General features: G+C 38.3%; 1 protein-coding gene across 1 annotated transcript; it reads right to left on the bottom strand.

Moving 5' to 3' along the window:
- Nucleotides 1-2,550: 2,550 nt before the first annotated feature.
- On the bottom strand, nucleotides 2,551-3,857 carry LOC18048671 (UPF0481 protein At3g47200). The gene has a single exon (XM_006442089.2). It carries the CDS (start codon nucleotides 3,855-3,857, stop codon nucleotides 2,562-2,564), a length of 1,296 nt encoding a protein of 431 aa, XP_006442152.1. The 3' UTR covers nucleotides 2,551-2,561.
- Between the last annotated feature and the right edge of the window lie 17,044 nt (nucleotides 3,858-20,901).

The following is a 20,901-nucleotide window of genomic DNA, read 5'->3' as shown; positions in this document are numbered from 1 at the left end:
AGTGGGATCAAAATGGGTGTATCGAACTAAGTTTAAGGAAGATGGGTCCATAGACAAATACAAGGCGCGTCTTGTAGCACAAGGATACACACAAATTCCAGGTTTGGATTTCGAAGAAACCTTTAGTCATGTGATTAAACCTACCACAATTCGGTTAATTTTTTCTCTTACTGTAACATTAAATTGGACCATGAGACAACTTGATGTTAAAAATGCTTTTTTACATGGTTTTTTAAAAAAAAACTATTTTTATGGAACAACCTCCTGGTTTCTCTAATCCTTTATATCCTGATTATGTGTGTAAGCTTAACAAGTCCTTCTATGGTCTTAAACAAGCACCCCGTGCTTGGTTTGATAGGCTTTCTCATTATTTACTTCAATTGGGTTTCATATGCAGTAAAGCTGACTCTTCCTTATTTATATTTCATAATAATGACTCCTTAATCCTAATGCTAATTTATGTTCATGATATAGTTGTGACAGGCAACAATAATTTTCTAATTGACCAACTTATTCATCAACTAAGCATTGAGTTTGCTTTAAAGGATTTGGGACAACTCCATTTCTTCTTAGGACTTGAGATTCGGTATTTCTCTGGAGGTATTTATGTTTGTCAAACCAAATATACCAAAGACTTACTGACCAAAGCAAAGATGCTAGAAAGCACTAGTTTGTCAACTCCTATGGCCATTAAAGAACAAGCCAACCCCATTGATCACAAGCCCGTCAATACAACCGAATATAGACGATTAGTTGGAGGGCTCCAATATCTCACTCTAACAAGGCCGGACATCGTTCATGCAGTCAATAAGGTATGTCAACATTTTCAAACACCCACTGAGGCTAATTTACGTGCTGTTAAACGTATTCTCAGGTACTTAAAAGGGAGCTTGGATTATGGGATCAGATTTCTTCAACAAAGTTCTCTTAATATTACTGCCTTTTGTGATGCTGATTGGGGAGGCTGTCCAGACTCTCGGAGAAGTACCACGGGATATTGTGTCTACATGGGTGCAAATTGCATCTCATGGTCTTCAAAACAACAGCCAACTGTCTCTAGATCCAGTGCTAAAGCTTAGTATCGAGCCCTTGCATCCACAGCAGCAAAACTCACATGGATCACATACCTGTACCGAGAAATTGGCATTCCTCTTGCTTAACCTCCACAACTTTTAAGTGATAATTTAAGTGCCTTGCATATGACTATTAACCTAGTTTTTCATGCTCGCTCGAAGCATATTGAATTAGATTATCACTTCATTAGAGAAAAGGTTGCTAATGGTGCCTTGGTTACGAAGTTTGTCCCTTCTTCGTTACAAATTGCAGACGTTTTTACTAAGGCTTTGTCAAAAGCCATGTTCCGCGATTTCCAATACAAGCTTGGCATTCATCAAATGTCACTTGCCAGCTTGAGGGGGATGTTAAGCAAGCTGACCAAGATTACCAAAAGGAAAGTCATCAACGGTCAAGTCAACAAAGGGTTTATCACTCCACACAGCTTGCTCACATCAAAGCTATTTGTCAAGGAATATCTCCAGCACGATTTTTGCACTTGAATGCCAATATCATGTAGGAATATTTCATTCCTATTTTATAACGATATTGTGCAATAGTTTAGGAAGTTACTTATTTTCCTTTAATATTATTAAGCCTTTCAACGGCTACTTTGTCTTTATTTTGTATAAATAACTCTGTAAATTTCATTGAAATTACAGAACAAGAATTATACTCTTCATAGAATTTTTTCACAAATACCCAATTTGGTAAGGATAAAAGAGGAAACAAATAACGGTCCTTACAATATTAGTTCTTGAATTAAATCCGCCGCCTCCTGTAATCACATGATAAATATTCTTTCCATATTTCATAATATGTAGAGAAGTGAGATACTGTTGCAAATTCATCAGAAATCTCGTACGAATGACAATTTCAACAATTCTTAATTCGGTTTCCACCAGAACGCTGAGAATTTAGATTTTCAAAAAGGTTAAAAAATTATATATATACAAAATAAACAGTAATTCTTTTAATATTGTCGAGAAAACTATTCGAAGGCCCAATAAAATGTAATTCAAGCCCAAATCGGAGTCCAATGTCCATGGAGGGCGCGTCGCCGGAAGTGGCGGGAAAAGTCATGTGTCAACCGTTAAAGCACAAGCGAGTTAAAGTGTTACAATTTTCCTTTGGTGATTTTTTAAATTCCCATTTTACCGTTAAAATTTTATTTTTTGGGGAAAAAAAATTTGTGGGGTAAGGTGATGATATAGCCCAATGATGCTTTGCCATATTGATGAGGTGCAAAGTACTGAGTTCTACTATAAGATTATTGATTTTTTTAATATTAAATTTAATAGGTCTCATAGCAGACTTCACTGCTCTACCACATATCAGAATCATTAAAATATCGCACAGCCTCAACATATTGAGGATATGGAACAGTCGCGCACAAATCCTTGTAGAAAGAGAGTGGAGAATATTCAAACCAAAAATACAAATTACATATTATCTTTTAACGTGTGACCAGGAAACATTTAATATAATGGCGTGGAAAATAAAAATAGTTACCAGACTTGAAGGATAGAACACACGGTTTGTATCAAAGTGAGTAAAACAAGCAGAAACGCAGCAATGGTTCCGGTGCCTCTCCAAAGATTGCTGAAATAAACACTCTTCAAAGTTGCCTTGGTATGGTTCCAGCGGTTGCCATAGTATTCCTTGATCTCCTCAGAGACGGCATAGTAACGGGAATAAGGACTTAAAGTTATTTGTAGGCAAAGTCTATTGAACATCCTTGTGATTGTAGCACTGTCACCCACATTATTGGATATAATTTTCTTTTCCACAAGCAAATCTACATCTTCTTTAGTGTTGACGAGCGAATCCATTAGGTCAATGAAATTGCAAACGTGGGTATCACGTGGATAGTGACACTGCTCCAATGCCATAACGTTTCGGAAATACAATTCTGTGTCGTCATATACTTCGATCTTTGGAATTCGCAGCTCATCATGCACTCCCAAACAGAGCTTTTTAACCTTCGTAAAACTTACATCAAGTGAGCATTCTCCTTCGTTACACCTGAACTTCACTCCTGACTTTTTCAATTTGACTGCACAAGGTACATCTGTAACAGTTCCTCTCGACCCTGTACGTTCTTGCAATTGGTACAGTTTTGTCGTCATAAAATATCTTCTCAAATCAGTGAAATGTTTAACTTCCTCGATCCCCGCACCAATTTCACTTAGCTGCTTACCTTGGAAGAAGAATTTACAAGAAAGACAAAAGAAAGAGAGATATCCAGTTTCAGGGTTAGGGAAGGCTAAACTGTACAGTTCCTTGAGTACAAAGAATGGAAGCTGATTTTCTAGTAATTGTAAGTCGCATGAAATAAGTGTTCGACGCGGTCCGACTAATAGAAAATCTGTCGCTCCAAAGTGTTTTCTTAGAAACAGCTCAATGATAAAGACAGCATCATACAGAATCATCGTTATGAAATCAAATTTTTTAAGCTTAAACGTGCACGACGTGTCTGCATAGCAATTACGGATAGTTTGTTCGTTGAGGTCTACGAAGTGTATAAGTTCTTGCCATGTCTCATCGGTGATCCGCCTGCTAAATTCTCTTTGATATCTTATCTTCTGTTTCTCCATATTGGCCAATTCATTTTTACGATGGTGAAGAGGGCCTATTGAAATTACCTTAGGAGTGTAGGCTGCTTTATTTATTTTGCGGAGACCCTTAGGGACCCTGTAAATACAACACCCACCTTGAGGCTCAAGCTTTTCCCCGACGTCAATTCGAACCTCTTTGCATTTTTTAATAGAAGCAATTGTTATTTTATCTTCCTCCATCTCCATGTTCGAACTCCTAATTGATTATAACCAGTAACACACACAAAGGGTCAATTAATTAACAATAACAATATAAGTAATCAACCTCAACCACCCTTAGCTAAAACAGAAATTTAATTGTTAGGATAAAACATGATATCAATTATATGTATGGGAGCTTCATACAAATTTAGTAAAAGATAAAATATCGTGAATTATTAAGCCTTCATGACGGTGTTATGAGATTCTCCAAAACTAGTATCATTGCTCAGATGCAAAGAGGCTTCTATTCTCTCGTAAACTAGTATTATTCAAATTACTAATAGGAAAAACTAACTAATCAAGATAATTGCTGGACAAAAATCATATACTTGAAATGCAGAAAGAGCATAGACAAAAAATGTTAAGGACATGCAAAAGTTGTTGAGTGGACCTGAATTAAAAGATTGGCTTCCTCACGCCGACGTTCCAAATGTTCTTTCCTCCGTTTTCTTTAATTATGTTCTATAATTTCTCCGCTGCACTACTCCGTTGTATATATGATTGTTTTCCTTCTGTTTATACACATATTTTCAATAAAGACTTCGTCAGGTCAATGGTAATGAAGTAATAAGTTTTTTTTTTTTTCCTGTACACGAATCTTTTTATTTGCATTATTAACAAAGATTGAATCAAATTCCTTGAGCCCAGTTGAGATAGGTTATGAATTCACGGTTACCATTTAATAAAGTAAGAAAAGAATAAGACAATGAGACACGAAAGAATATTTTGTGAGTGCACACTGTTTCCATTTCTTTAACTTGAATGTATACTATAGTTTACAGGGTAAAACTACTTTACTTGCAACAGGAGTTTGGTACCTTTTTTGTCTTTTTCAAGGTCAACTACAATGGGGTCCTATAATTTATTATTAAAACAAAAAAGCTAAAAACTTTTAAATTTTCACATATTAGTCTCACACCTACAAATTTTCAGTTGCATTAATGCTTTTGGAAGCCATGATACAAAAACTCAATTAAATTTATTTAAGTGTGCAATTAAATTTACTCCTTTTATTTTAGGACAAGAACTCAACCAAAAATACAAAACTCATTGCTCAAATAAACAAAAATTATTTTATAAATTCATAAACTAACACTTTATTATTATTAGTAAATTAAAATATTTTTACTACATAATTAAATAATTTAGTATGTTAATTAAATATTATGTTATAAAAAATAATAAAATATTACCTACATAGAATATCAAATTAAATTTATTTTCGTATTTTGTGTATTCCATCTACTTGACATATAAAATCTCTTGTTTTTTTTATAAAAAAGATATGGGGTTTGAACCCTGCTCACATGGATGAAAGGAAATTGGTTGTCGTGTTAAATTAAAAAAAATCATATTTATGTTTATCATCAATTATGGTTAGTAAATAATTTACATAGTTTAACTATGTAATAAATTAGTTAATTTATTAATTAATAAGTAAATTTATCAATTTAAATAGTTATTAATAAATGTAAGAATAAGACATTTAATTGAAATAATTCAATAGAGTGAAAAAAATTAAAATATTGTGGACTTATATGTCATAATTATAAAACTTTTGATTTTTCTTATTTTGCACGAACAACAAGGGCTTTTAATGTTAATAGTCCAATAATTAGATCTAACCATTATACAACTCTCTCGTTAAATTCAACTGTGGATTTAAAAAAGACAAAAGAATGGGGTACTAAACCCCATGGATATAGTAGCTGGACCTTAGTTTACATTACTTAATAGGTTTTCTATTTTATTTTATTTGCCAATCACATGGCCATTGTCTCCACTACATTTTGTCTCTTGAGTGCTAACTGAGTCACAAGTCACCTTATCATTTCTACTAAGTTTAAGAAAATCAATTATTACCAAGGGACCCTTCCCTCGGTATTTCTCTAATTTTTTTTCCGTTGGAGACTATCATGAAAGCGCTTGTTGTTAATTCTGTTCTACCGACAAACCCTCAGAAATAGACATTATTTCCTACGGATATTTCTGTGGACATAAAAAATAATGTTCCTCGGTAAAAGTATTCATACGAGGAAGAAAAACACTTCCCGGGGCTATTGTGTCAAAGCAAGCACTTAAAAGTCAGCACCAAATTTGGTACTTGACTTTGGTGCTAGCAAATCAAAGAAAATAGAGAACATAGCCCACAAAATTCATAAAGCTAGATTGACAAATTGAAGCCACGTGAATTGATGAAATTGAAGCCATAATTGGTGGGCTAAAATCGTTGATTTTCTTGGCCACTATTTTGGTATAAATAGAAGTTCAGATGAAGAGCTGAATCATTCCATGAAGAGAGAGCAATTTAGCAGTTGAGAGAAAGTTTAGAGAGCTTGAAATTATAAGCTCTTGTTATAGTGATTTAGAGAGTTTGGGTGTATTGGAGTTTTTGGAAGTGAGTTAAAATATTACAATACTTGTAACTCCTTTTCACTAATATAATATTTTCTTTCTGTCTTCGCTCGTGGATGTAGGCTAAAAGCCGAACCACGTAATTTCCGGTATCCTCTATTGTGCTTGTTCTTTATTTTTCTTCCAATTTTATTTTAGCTGTGGTATCTACTTCACCCACCAATTTCCTAACAGTGGTATCAGAGCTATTGGTTGTATTTTTTGGAGTCGGGTACTGTTCACGTAAGGGGTACTATTCATGTATACGGTACTATTCACGTATACGGTAGTATTCACGTGAAACGGTGGGAGCGATCCAATAATTTTGCGGTGAATCCCTCGGAGATAATGAATTTTCCCTCGGACCACTAACATTTCTTCGAAAATAATTAATTAATTAAAAACATTAATATTACACTATTTTTTCTTTTGTTATATCAATTGATTCGGTACTAAAATTATATAATTAATGTGTAATAAAATTAAAACAGTTATTATAAAATATTGTAAGTTCATTAGATTAAAATGATAATCCCATACATGTAACAAAAGCTAAATGTAGCTCATTGATGGATCAGCTTCAAACAAAATGATTCCTCATCTTCAGATTCTCACACATTAACAGGTAAGGTTGTACATTCATACTTGTTAAATATTCCAACTATTTGGCTCATCTCTTTCAATTTATTCCTCACCATCCTCTACTCTAGTGTCCTGCATTATGTTAGGAAATTGAGCTTTCTCCCAAAATCACTCAAAGCAATTTGTCAAACAACAAATTAATAGAAAAAATTAAATAGAGAATACATCAATCACACAACACAAGATTTACGTGGTAAACTCTAAATTCGGAGAAAAACCAAGGTTGTTGTCCAAAGACAACCAGAGAAAAATACTCACTATGTGAAAATTTATTACAACCACACTCCGAGAAATAATTTTCTCACACCCAAACCCTAAAAATATGATCTCGAGAAATATTCCTTAACAAACTAAACCCGTAATACCCATATTAAGAAACCAAATGCTCCTTCAATACATCTATATGCTTAAGAACATTTTTCTCCCATGTTGGAAGCTCTCAATGCTTCTCTTGCATTCACTTCTCAAATTTTGAGACGCAAAGCACTCAAATGAGAGGTTCCTTTTATAGGCAAAATTTTTCCTAAAATCAAGTCAATTTTTCAACATTCAATTGTCACCATTTCAATAGTTTTGACCACTTCCAATTGCTTGTCAAAGTTCCCGGCCACCTCAAATTTGAGTTCAAATGATGTCTTCCAAATTGAATTCAAATGATGTGTTCCAATTTGACTTTTCTAACTCTTTTTTTAATCAATTTTCAACACATTATTATTTCAAAAACTATTTTACATAAGTATGCCATGCTATAATATTAACTAAAGAAAGAAAGGGACGGTAACACTAAATAAAATTAGTCCAAACACTTGACATATTAAAAACCAAAAGAATTTTAAAGTTTAGTTCGACTAAAGAAGAGATGTACAATCCAGTCACCAAAGGCAAAAACATCCTGAAACTCGATAAATTTTCACAAGCATTACATAATGGCACAATATAAATAAGTTGATACACAAGCACGGCAATCCTTTCAATCACCCAAAAGAAATGATATCTTTATAAAACAGCAGTCATGGCAACAAAAAATCCTACCTCATTTCTAATTCTCTATTTTTTCAGGCATCATTCTTTTAATAAACTATATGAAACTACCCTTCAAATTATTATCAAATTAAAACAGCCACAGTCCAACAATTCTCATAAAACTTATCCTTAAAAGAGAAGCAAAATAACAAAAATAGATTAATGGCAAAAGAAAATAATTTCATTTAGCATTATGCATCAATCATAAGTTCCATTGAAGAAACAAAAAGAAAAATAATCATACCATGTTAGACACTTGCTGGAAGCTTGATTGAGACATAATAAAATTCATTTTCTCTTCCATTATTTTCATTTGCTTTTTTACTTTTCTAAGCTCACTTAATTCCTCTTCCATTTTTTTCACTTTTAATTCCAATTCTCTCCTTGCTCTAACATGAATGTCCATGCTGCTCCCGTTATCCAAGGAACGATAGACATCCCTTGGTTTCATACCTACACCTCATATAGAAAGTTAATTTTTCTTTTTTTTTTAGATTAACGAAAAAAAGTACACAAAAATCTCTAAACCAATCAGATTTTATAAATAATATTAGAATATTCTAGATTAAGAATCTAATTTGTACAAGTAAATTATTCAAGTTCAAAGGTTAAAAGTAATGAAAAAAACCCAATTCATTATATTTATATTATTACCTCCACCCCAGCCCAGAACTCGATTTCTTAGGCGGTCCCACTGCTTTATGATAAATGGCCAAACTAGACTCTTCGGCACCATCACTGCTACCATTTGCTTTCCATGCACAAGTATAGATAATAATGAACTTGTGATTAAACAAAATGCTACTTCCCCGAGTCAAACCCCACATCCTAAAACCGCACCTTTTTAAAAAGCTATAATTCTTTCCAGCTATAGTCCCCACAACCTCTCCCCTGATTTTGGAAAAGGTAAAAGTCTGCGGGATGTGTTTTAATAATACTGATGGAGAATATTACAACGCTTATGGGTAATTAGAATTTTGGTCCCTGAACACAATCATGCCCTGAGTTAGAAATTATCTTGCTTCTCCATTATTTCGAGCTGTTTTTTTCACATGAGAGAGTTGAACACAACAATACTCAGATCTGCAAAAGAGAGAGAAGTTGGTGGTTTTCTTAAGGTTGACAGAGTATCAAGAAGTTGAGAAGCTACACAATCTACAAGCCATCCAACTCGATATTTCGAAACCAATATCCTGTCCCGGCCTTTTTCATACTGCAACCGCCAGTTACGGCCGAGAAGTTGACGGACTACACCAACTCGAGCGGCTCCAAGCTCTTGGTCAGGGTAATGGCGGCACCGTCTTCAAAGTTCGTCACAAGCAAACTCTTGCTCTTTATGCTTTAAAGGTCATGTACTGTGATCGTGGCACCCCTCCTAATCCTCAAGAGCTCAATATCTTGTGGCAAACCAACTCTCCTTACATTATGAAGTGTTATCAAGTCTTCACGGAGCCGTCTGGAGAAGTATCTATTCTCATGGAGTACATGGATAATGGCTCGCTGGAAAGTTATGTAAAATCTCACGGTCGCCTTTCTGAAGATTTATTCGGCACTATTTCCCGCCAGGTTCTCAAGGGTTTTGTTTACATGCATTCCAAGAACATTGTTCACCGTGACATAAAGCCGTCGAATCTTTTGATCAATCGAAAGAAGGAGACCAAGATTGCTGATTTTGGAATAAGTAAGATTATATGACAATGCTTGGAGCGCTGCAGCACGCACCCCTTTGGGTACTTATTGTTGCGGACCGCCCAGTTTGCTAGCCCACATTGCCCACCAAGAGTCCAAGACAAAGCCAAGAGTGCTAGCTTGGCCCAATTCCAAAAAGTTCTAGGCAACTCTAACAGATTGAGCTTGTAGATACTATAGAATTCTCCATACATTTCCAGCACATGTAAATTCTAGATAGTTAATAGATTTCTCTAGAATCCCTAGAATTTGACAAGCCTCCCCTATAAATATGGGATGACATTAGGCATTTGTACACAACATGCTTAGAGCAAGCAACTCAAGCATTGTAAAGCTCTCTTGTAAACTCTCTTTTGTGCAATACAAGTTTTCTTACTCGGCTCCATTGCTCTCTTCTCTAGTTCAAGAAGCTCAATGCTTACTTAGCAACGTTCGGCAAAGTTGTCTAAGTGCCGCACAGGTTTGCTGCACAAAACACTCATCCCGTGACAAGTGGTATCAGAATTAAGGTTTGCACCCACGCAAATTAGCTCACGAGCAATGGCCAACCCTTCGAATCCAGCACAAGAGGGTGTTGTTGGTATGGACGTCCACCGGAACCAAGTCGCCACCGTGAGGGAGAGCGCGCCCAAGGCAAGACTCGCAGCAAGTCCAAGGCCCCATCGGTGGATGCGTTGGAGCCTCGTATAGCCACTCTTGAAGTTGCATTGTCTGCCACTCAAGATAGCCTTGACGGATTAGAGGAACGAGTGGACAGTCTCAAGGAAGAATATGCCGAGTTCACAATGGCAACAAAAGCTCTCATCCAAGAGCAAGCGAATACTCTTCGAGGTGAGTTTCGTTCTTTTCATGATGAGTTGCTCAAATTTCGTAGCTTTGTTCAGGATGAACTACGCACTGTCCGTGCAGAAGTGGATGAAGTCCGCTTGGATTGGGCATGACACAAGCGCACACTCTCCGCTAGTCCAGCTTCCGTAAGCACGAGTGATGCACGCCGCATTGACGTGCCAAAGCCCGACACTTACAATGGCACACGCAATGCCACATTCGTAGATAATTTCCTCTTTGGGCTGGATCAATACTTCGATACCATGGGTGTTGGAGATGAGGCATCGAAAGTGGGCACTGCACCCACCTATCTTCGAGGCGCTGCACAACTATGATGGCGTTGTAAGCATGGCGAGATGGGCAAGGGCATTTGCACTATCGACACTTGGGCGGACTTCAAACAAGATCTCCAAAAGCAATTTGCCCCAAGCAATGCGGAGAAGGAAGCACGAGCACCCCTATGTTGCCTCAAGCAATCGGGTAGCATTCGTGACTACATCAACGAGTTTACTACCCTCTTGTTGGAGATAAGCGACATGTCCAACAAGGATTCGCTCTTCTACTTCCAAGATGGCCTCAAAGATTGGGCCAAGACCGAGCTCAATAGGCCGGGTGTTCAAACACTTGACGACGCCATTGCCGTTGCGGAATCACTCACCGAATACTTTACCCAATCCAAAGACAAAAAGGCCAACCAAGGCAAAGGTGAGGGAGAGAGTCGCAAGGACAAAGGCAACAACCGCAAAGATTAGGGGTAGAAAAAGCCGCCTAGCAACAAAAGTGGGCTAGAAAAATCGGAGGGCAAGAAGGAGGCGCCAAAGCCACGAAGCCCATGCTTCATATGCAATGGTCCTCATTGGGTACGCGATTGTCCGGAAAAGAAGTCGCTCAACGCTCTCGCAGCCCAACTCAAGAGTAACCCCACAATGTCCACGGAAGAATCCCAACTCAGCATGGATTCTCTCCAACGCCTCGGCGCACTCAATCGCTAACAACCCACACTAGTCAAGAATGGGCTCATGTATATAAGCGCAAAGGTAAACGGTCAGTCCGTTTGCACGCTACTAGACACGGGAGCAACGTACAATTTTATGTCCGTAGACGAGACCAAGCACTTAGGCCTCAAGGCCACCAAAGAATGAGGCACGATCAAGGCTGTGAACTCACTCGCCAAGCCAATTGCGGGACTCGCACAAGGCATTCACATCACACTCGGTACGTGGAGCGGAAAGCTCAACTTCTCCATTGTGCCCATGGACGACTTCAAGATGGTCCTCGGAATGAAATTCTTCGACCAAGTCCATGCCTTCCTGCTGCTTGCTACGAACTCCCTAAGCATCCTCGACGAGAGCAAAGCATGCATGGTACCCACGAAGCGAGGCAAGTCTGAGGAGAAGACACTCTCGACCATGCAATTTAAAAGGGCTTTCAATAAGGACCTAAGTTTCTTGGTCTCCATTTGAGAACTAAACGAGGAAGGAGATTGCAGAAAGTCCTCAAGCCGAGTCCCTCTGCGAATTCAAGCAGTCCTCAATGAGTACAAGGACGTGATGCCTCCAGAACTTCCGAAGAAGCTCCCACCTCGACGAGAGGTAGATCATTCGATCAAACTAGAACAAGGTGCGAAACGACCAGCCTTGGCGCCCTACCGCATGGCGCCACCCGAACTAGAGGAGTTGCGGAGACAACTCAAAGACTTGTTGGACGCAGGCCACATTTGCCCCTCAAAGGCCCCATTCGGCGCACCGGTCCTCTTCCAAAAGAAAAAGGATGGATCATTGCAGATGTGCATCGACTATAGGGCGCTCAACAAGATCATCATCAAGAACAAGTATTCGATTCCCTTGATCGTAGACTTGTTCGATCAGCTTGGCAAAGCGCAGTACTTCACCAAACTTGACTTGCACTCCCGGTCTATCAAGTGTGCATCATCAAGTGAGACGAACCGAAGACAACGTGCACAATAAGGTACAGGTCTTTTGAATTCCTTGTGATGCCTTTTGGCCTTACTAATGCACCCGCCATATTTTGCACACTCATGAATAAGGTACTCCAACCATTCCTCGACTGCTTTGTGGTTGTATACTTGGATGACATCGTGGTGTATAGCACCACACTCAAGGAGCATGCCTAACATTTGCGATAAGTCCTCCAAGTACTCCGAGACAACGAGCTCTTCCTCAAATTGGAGAAGTGCTCGTTTGTCCAACAAAAAGTGGAGTTCCTTGACCACAAGATTGCGGACGGGAAGCTTATGACCGAGAATGCCAAAGTGAAGGCAATCCTTGAATGGGAGCCTCCCTCGAAAGTGCCCAAGCTTCGCTCATTCTTTGGGCTAGTGAACTACTACCGCCGCTTCATGAAGGGTTACTCAGCCAAGGCGATACCCTTGATGGATTTGCTAAAAAAAAAACATAACATGGCATTGGTCAGAAGAGTGCCAGCGCATATTCGAGGAGTTAAAAAGGGCCATTTCGGAGGAACCCGTCCTTGCTTATCCGGACCACACTAAGCCCTTCGAAGTTCAAACGGATGCCTCAGATTTCGCTATAGGTGGAGTTCTCATGCAAGAAAGCCACCCTATAGCGTTCGAGAGTCGAAAGCTAAACGATACGGAACGCTGCTACATGGTGCAAGAAAAGGAGATGACATCCATCATACATTACTTGCGGGTGTGGCGACATTACTTGCTAGGCTCTCACTTCACGATTATGACGGACAACGTAGCGACGAGTTACTTTCAAACACAAAAGAAGTTGAGTAAGAAGCAAGCACGGTGGCAAGATTTTTTTGCAGAAAGCCAATGTCGTTGCGAACGCTCCAAGTAGCAAGGCGGAATTGGCAACACTTAGTGATGAGCATAATTTATATACATATTTTACCCTTTATTATATATTTGCTAGTTATTTTTATTTCTTATTTTTAATTAATTGTATTATTTTATTGAATAGAGAATTAATTGGAGATTGTTGATAAAAAAGGCATGAAAAAGTTCAAATTGAGAAAAAATAAAGATTAAATTAGAAGACAAAAATGCAGCAAAAAATTAATGGAAGTCAAGAAGAAACAAAATTGGAAGTCAATCCCTTCAAAGGATGAACGGTGGGCATGCAGTTGGAAAGCAAAGATTTGGCAATTTGGAATGCATGTGCTGGGCATTAAAAGAAGAAGTCATTAATTGGTCTTTTGCTTTTGTGGTCAAACGTGTGGCTAGTTTTCAAAGTTTAATAAGGAAATAATTTAAAAAGGCCTTGGTGAGTGGGCTTTGTAAGTCGGTGGATGACTGTGATAAGTTAATGCAATTAGAATCCAATAAGGATTAAGCAAGCCAGTAACATTATATAAAGGCAAGAGGAGCCACCAGGGAGGGGGGCTGGAGACACAAGGCAGAAGAGGAGAGATAGGACGAGTGCAGCAATATTTTGGCTTTCATGGCTGATTTTATTTCTCGTGTTGCTTTCAATTCAAGTATGTCTAGCTAATTTTCTTATACTAAGGTTAATGATGAAACCCTATTTAATGAAATAATTATATTTTTATTTAATTAATTCCCTATATATGTTCTTTGATGATTATGGTTTTTATTTCACATGATTAATTGGATGTTAATAAAATCTTTTCATCAATTCTGTCATGCATTATTGATTGTTAGGATTAATATTTGATTAAATCTATGCTTGGATCGATAAAGTTTATACATGATTGTCTTTGATTTTATGTCTTTCATTAAATTGTTTACTTAAAGTGCTTAGGAAAACTTTGACTCTTTGTTATTCAATATGTTTACATGAGATGCTTAGATATCATATTATTAAGCAGAAAAAGAACCTACACAAGATTAATTTTATTTGGGCTTAATTGTTATATCCATGAGATGACATAGATTGATTTCGAGTTGTCACTCTAAAATTAGGGATTAATTAATAATTAGATAATTACTAGTTGAATAGTGGTGGATTCTGAAACCTTGGTAATTTGTCTTATTGATTTCTCATTTGCTTTAATTGTTTCCTTAGTTTAATTAGTTTAATTTCTCTTAAAACTCAATTTGATCAACTAGGTTATAATTAATATTAATTTTAGATTTAAATTAGACTTTTTAATTTATAACAATCCCTGTGGGATCGACCTCGTTACCACTACTCTATTTCTAGATTCGTGCGCTTGCGAGTATATTAAAATTTTCACAACACTTAGCATGAGCCAACTGAAGTTCGACCTTATCTCACGCATCAAGGAAGGCCTCCAACAAGATCCGCTAGTAAAGGATTTGCTGGAGAAGGTGCTCGAGGGAAAGAAAAGGCGTTTTTGGCAAGATGAAGGCATCCTCCTCACCAAGGAGATCAGTTGTTCGCGCCAAGGTGGGAAAATTTATGGAAGGAAGTAATCAAGGAGTGCCACGACTCCAAGTGGGCTGGTCACCCAGGAATCGAGCGCACTATCGCACTAGTCCAAGCCTCGTATTTTTTACTGCACATGAGGAACGACATCGACGCATACATGTAAACTTGTCTTGTGTGCCAACAAGACAAAGTGGATCATCAACTTCCAGCGGGATTATTGGAGCTGCTACCACTCACAACAAGGCCATAGGAAAGTGTCTCCATAGACTTCATCACATCGCTGCCCAAGTCCAAAGGGTGTGGCAGCATCATGGTCATTGTTGACCGTTACAGCAAGTACACCACTTTCATTGCCGCACCAACCGATTGCAAAGCGGATGAGGCACCCCGCCTATTTGTCAAGCACATTGTGAAACTTTGGGGAGTCCCGAAGAGCATTGTGAGTGACCGAGATCCTCGATTCATTGGGCGTTTTTGGACGGAGCTCTTCAGGATGTTGGGGACCGATCTCAAGTTCTCTACAAGCTTCCACCCACAAACGGATGAGCAGACCGAGCGCATCAATGGCCTCCTCGAAATGTACTTGAGGCATTATGTGAGTGCTTATCAGTGGGATTAGGCGAAACTACTCGACATCGCCCAATTTTCTTACAACTTACAGCGAAGTGAGGCTACGGGCAAGAGTCCGTTCGAGATCATCATGGGATTTCAACCTATGACCCCTAACGCCATAGCCTCAACTTACGGAGGAAAAAGCCCTGTGGCACACAAGCTTGCCCACGAATGGCAAGAGGAAGCAGACATCACGCGAGCCTACCTCGACAAAGCCGTGAGGAAGATGAAAAAGTGGGTGGATACAAGGAGACGTCATGTTGAGTATAAGGAAGGTGATTAAGTCACGATCAAGCTCCTACCCCAACAATTCAAGACTTTGCAGAAAGTCCACAAGGGGTTAGTGAGGCGCTACTAGGGACCCTTCCGAGTTGTATGACGTGGTACGTCTCGTATTAACTCCAACTTCTGCCAAGACTCAAGATCCATCTGGTCTTCCATGTGAGCCTTCTCAAGCCATACGACAAAGATGTGGAAGACCCAAGTCATGGAGAAACAAGGCGCACGCCAACCGCCGTTGTCACCGCGTTCGATAAAGATGTGGACTACATCCTTGCGGATCGCGTGGTTTCGAGGAGAGGCGTGCCAACACATAATGAGTACTTAGTGAAGTGGAAAAACCTCCCCAAGAGCGAAGCCACTTGGGAACGTGAAGAAGATTTGTGGCAATTCCCTGAACACATCCAGAATTTCAAGCACGAGAGCGCGACGAGGACGCTGCGAGCTTAGGTGGGGGAGGATGTTGCGGACTGCCCAGTTTGCTAGCCCACATTGCCCACCAAGAGTCCAAGACAAAGCCAAGAGTGCTAGCTTGGCCCAATTCCAAAAAGTTCTAGGCAACTCTAGCACATTGAGCTTGTAGATACTCTAGAATTCTCCATACATTTCCAACACATGTAAATTCTAGATAGTTGGTAGATTTCTCTAGAATCTCTAGAGCTTGGCAAGCCTCCCCTATAAATATGGGATGGCATTAGGCATTTGTACACAACAAGCTTAGAGCAAGCAACTCAAGCATTGTAAAGCTCTCTTGTAAACTCTCTTTTGTGTAATACAAGTTTTCTTATTCGGCTCTATTGCTCTCTTCTCTAGTTCGAGAAGCTCAAGTCTTATTTAGCAACGTTCGTTAAAGTTGTCTAAGTGCCGCACAGGTTTGCTGCACAAAGCACTCATCCTGTGACATTATGCTTATATGAGTCCGGAGAGGTTCGACACCAAGAAGCATGGAGGCTACAATGGGTTCGCTGCGGATATATGGAGCTTTGGGGTGACAATAATGAAACTTTATATGGGATATTATCCATATTTGAGGCCGGGACAGAAGCCTTATTTTCCAAGCGTAATGTTGGCCATATGCTTTAGGGAGCTGCCGAGCTTGCTAGAATGTTTATCGGAGAATTTCAGAGATTTTATCAGGTGTTGCTTGCAGAAGAACGACCCTAGGAAGAGATGGACTGCTTCACAGCTGCTATCACACCCCTTTCTTGCGGATGCATGAGAAGTTTTTGCATTAATTAGATATAAGAACTAGTTAAATTGGAGCTGCCGAACCTGTGTCTGATTGGATGCCTGGCCTAATTATTTTGCCATTTGGTTTTAGGTAGTTGTATGTCACGGGACGAGAGGTTTCGAGCCCGTGCGGCACTCCCGCATCCCATACTACGAGAGTAAGCCTAGTGGAAGTGGCACAATGTCGACTGGTTTCGCCCTGCCTTGGGCTCGTCAGGAGAACGGCTTCAGTTCCCAACCAGTGTGCGTCAGGATTTTCCTAGACCCCTCTTCAGCATTAAATCCTCGACTAGCGACAAGCTCCCCAAACTCAACCGGGTCGGCCTGCCTGAACTCCAAAGAGTCTAGGGCGTTGTATTCCCACACGCACGCCCCTGAAGCACGTCTCCCACAATCAGCACAACCATCATCGACACTAGCGTACAAGCGCATATCTTGGGTGCCACGATTGCGGTCCGTGACATGTAGATAAGTTTAATTAAAGAGCAGAGAGCCAGAAATTAAACAAGCAAGAGAGCTGTTGGAGGCCTTTTCTTGTTCTTCGGAGTATGAGAATGTGATAAGATCTTCTAGTTTTTTGCTCTGTTCTACAAACTAACTTGTCCTGGCAGTGCTATCCAACTCGGTGCGGTTTACATTGTTGCGCATTTTCTTTGATATGAGAATTGGGAAAAAAAAGAAAACTATATAATTTCCTCACCAAATTAGCTTTTACTTATTAATATTATTTTTTTAATTTTTAAATATATGACTTATAGGAAGGAAAAATTTAGAGATTATGAGAGGTGAAACTTACGTTCTGACCGAAAACTTTATAATTTAAGTGGTTATTAGTTTTGCCATTAACTCACAACACTTGTATTTCCACAAATTTATCCAGCCTTAATTATAATGTAGAGTATAAGAAATTGATAAACTGCTTGGTATCAGCATTTTTTTACCTGTAAGTGAAATTCCAGGACGGATCAATAATCAAGCTTTAGGATCTTCAATAACTATCAACTACCTCAGCATAGTTGTAACAAAAGCCGGATTTGCTCTTTTTGCAATTATTGAGTCTGTGGGAGTTAGTCTTATACCAGCGTCATGTGTGAATACAGTTTTGATCACTCTTTCTTGTTGATTGGCTACCTGACCATCAATCGGAACATGTCATACTTGGATTTGATTCCTGTTGCTGTATCGGGCCACCGGATGGCGACACAACCATACTGCTGTTTCATTTGACTTCTTCATTGACCTGAAAGGTCATAGGTGTAATGCTGTTGGTGAGTCCAGCAAAATGCAAATCTACACCAGGCCAAACCCAGAAATGAAGAAAAATGCTCTCAGCATCGGAAATTGCATAATGACTTTATTGATACGACAGGCACGGGTAGTGGAACCTCTGCAAGTGTTGGAAGATCTGATGAAGAGGTATTGGAACCCAGTCCGAAGAGAATTTGCAGAAAACACATCAACACTCCTTAACTACTAAGTGCTTGCAGCTCTGACGAGGATGAGGAGGAGTCAATTTGCAGAGTGCAATTCAACACTCCTCAGCAACAAATTTCTCTGTTTACTCCATTTTTCTGTAACAGAGGTAGCTTCTTTGCCTTTCTTATGTAAGCCCAATGCTATAATCAATTTATGTTTGCTTACTTTTGATCAAATATCTCTTTCTATTTATTTATTTTTTTAAATACACTTGCTGCAGACTGCGTTCTACAGATTTGGATTTCTTGTGTTTATTTTGATTCCAATAGGTTAGTGGAAATGGGCATTGGATCAGTAAAGTAGAAAAAGGAAGTTCGGCGTTGTATCACACAATTTATTTCCAAAGCAAATGGGGCATGATATGAACATTTACTCTTTGTTTAACAGACAATTTATTTAGTAGTGTAGAGATTGACAAGTTATATTAACCAACTTGAGCAACCTCTCCCAAGATTAGTGGATCAGATTTCCAAGATGAATTACAGATGATCTAAACTCACAATGATTAAGAACAACTTAACAGAACAATGAATTAACAAGAAACAATCAAAGAAAACACAAAACCCACAAGAAAGAATCCAGACACAGCAAGTTACGTGGTTCAGTCAATTCAACATTGACCTACATCCACGGAGGAACAAATTAATCAACTTTATTGATTGAAACAAGTCTCCTTTACAAAATGGATGTTTTGCTTTGCCGTTTGAAACGCAGCCTACTGTGCCGTTTTGCTTTGTCATCAGACACCAAAACCCAAAGCTTCCTGTCGTTTCCCTTAGCCTTTTAATTTGTTTCATTCTGGTCCAACAAGTAGAATGAAGTTTTCATGTTGTTTGGTGAATGCAGTTCTGCACTTTTATTGGCCCTGCTTTAAGGAATCACTCTGAATATTTAATGTAAGAAAGCCTTAAATGTAAGAAATACTTATGGATTGAGTAGGAAGCATTGAATGTAGAAAAGGCTGGTGCATATATGACCATTCATCCGTGTGTTCATCCTGATATTTCTTTGTCTTTGCACGTTCAACAGTTTTTGCCATGATCCAGTACCTTGTCTGGTGCATATATTAATCTTTTATGGATGTGTAAGTGGCAAGCCTAGTCTCACTTGTACGTACTGGGGGTTATTCCTCTTTTGCTTACTGGAACCTATTGTGAAAATATGAAAGTACTGCAAATTGTCAGGTTGATTGAGGAACCCGTGACCTCTTCACTTGAGTTTATTTGAATGAAATTTGTCTGATATCTTTATTCACTAGTGGCTTGGAATAAATAGCCAAAAGTTACAATGTTCATGTCCTAAGAAAATTGCTAAAAAGTAGCCTACTGCAACTACTTCCTACGATAAAATAGCAACAATTTGCATTAGACTAGGACTATGGCATAACTACTAACGGCAGCCATTTCTTTTGAAAAAACAACAAGACCGGACACGTAACACTCACCCAATTATTACAGCAGCCATAGATTATTCTTCATACAGTAAGGGGAATTTTAGCCTCATACTGTAGATGTGACATGTGTATGTGTATATATACTCATCCCAGCAGCCAAAACCAACCCAAAACTTATATTATAAATTTGCTCATCCAGGATTTCCTTCGAAGATATCTGTTTGGTCATCTACGGTGATTTTCCCTCGTCTGTTTCGTTTACTTACCCCCGCAACATTAATATAATTTCCACTTCTCGCGTTGTACTTATTTTGGTCAGGTTCTGAAAGCATACAAAGGGAACATGTTCCCTCTTTGTTTAACTAGCAATTTACATTGTTTTAATGTTGCTGGGTGAATGTAGTTCTTCGTACAAGCTTGCTTTCTCTACAAGTTACCAATCCCAACAAACACTCCGGCCACAAGTTTGTTATAATTGTAAAAGCATTTATTAGTTCAATTTTTTAGACCGTACGGATTAGTATTAATACATGTAATTTTTATAGTTTTGTATTCACAAAAGTATCAATCAAAATGATTGGATCCTTCGTTTCTGGTTCCTCTGTTTACATTCATTTTCTTGGCTGCACCTTTATATTCTCGATTTTGATCATTTGATGACTTTGCTGGGCCACAAAGTCCAAGCGCTTCGGCTTTTTAATTTATAATTTATATAATTATAATCAGGTATTTTTTATAATTTAATTGTAAACCTTTTAATTTATTTTTAATTATTTTATCTTCATCGGTAAAATAATTAAAATACAGTAATTAATTCCATCACTAGAAATATACCATTATATTTTTACAATTAAGATAAATTAATATTGTTTTTTCTTTTCATTAAGATCTCTAATATTGTTAAAGGAGTGGTATTATAAAAGCGAAGGAAAAGTAAGGATATAGAAATAAGTAGGGTGGCAAAATGAATAAATGAATTGTATTTACATCGAATCGTGAACGAATTAGATCAAAACTTTACTGATTCGGATTCGATTAATTTATTAAATAAATATTCGGTTCGATTCATTTACTTCTTTTAGTAGAATTAATAAACAAATCAAATCGAATTTGGATTCAT

The sequence above is a fragment of the Citrus clementina genome, unplaced genomic scaffold (genome assembly GCF_000493195.1).
Source record: "Citrus clementina cultivar Clemenules unplaced genomic scaffold, Citrus_clementina_v1.0 scaffold_3, whole genome shotgun sequence".
Classification (NCBI taxonomy): Eukaryota; Viridiplantae; Streptophyta; class Magnoliopsida; order Sapindales; family Rutaceae; genus Citrus; species Citrus x clementina.
Note: the sequence above shows the minus strand (reverse complement) of the source record. Positions and strands in the feature narration are given on the sequence as shown.

Bases quoted from the DNA above. Each gene is read 5' to 3' on its own strand.
- LOC18048671 (XM_006442089.2), bottom strand. From the start codon at position 3,857: ATGGAGATGGAGGAAGATAAAATAACAATTGCTTCTATTAAAAAATGC.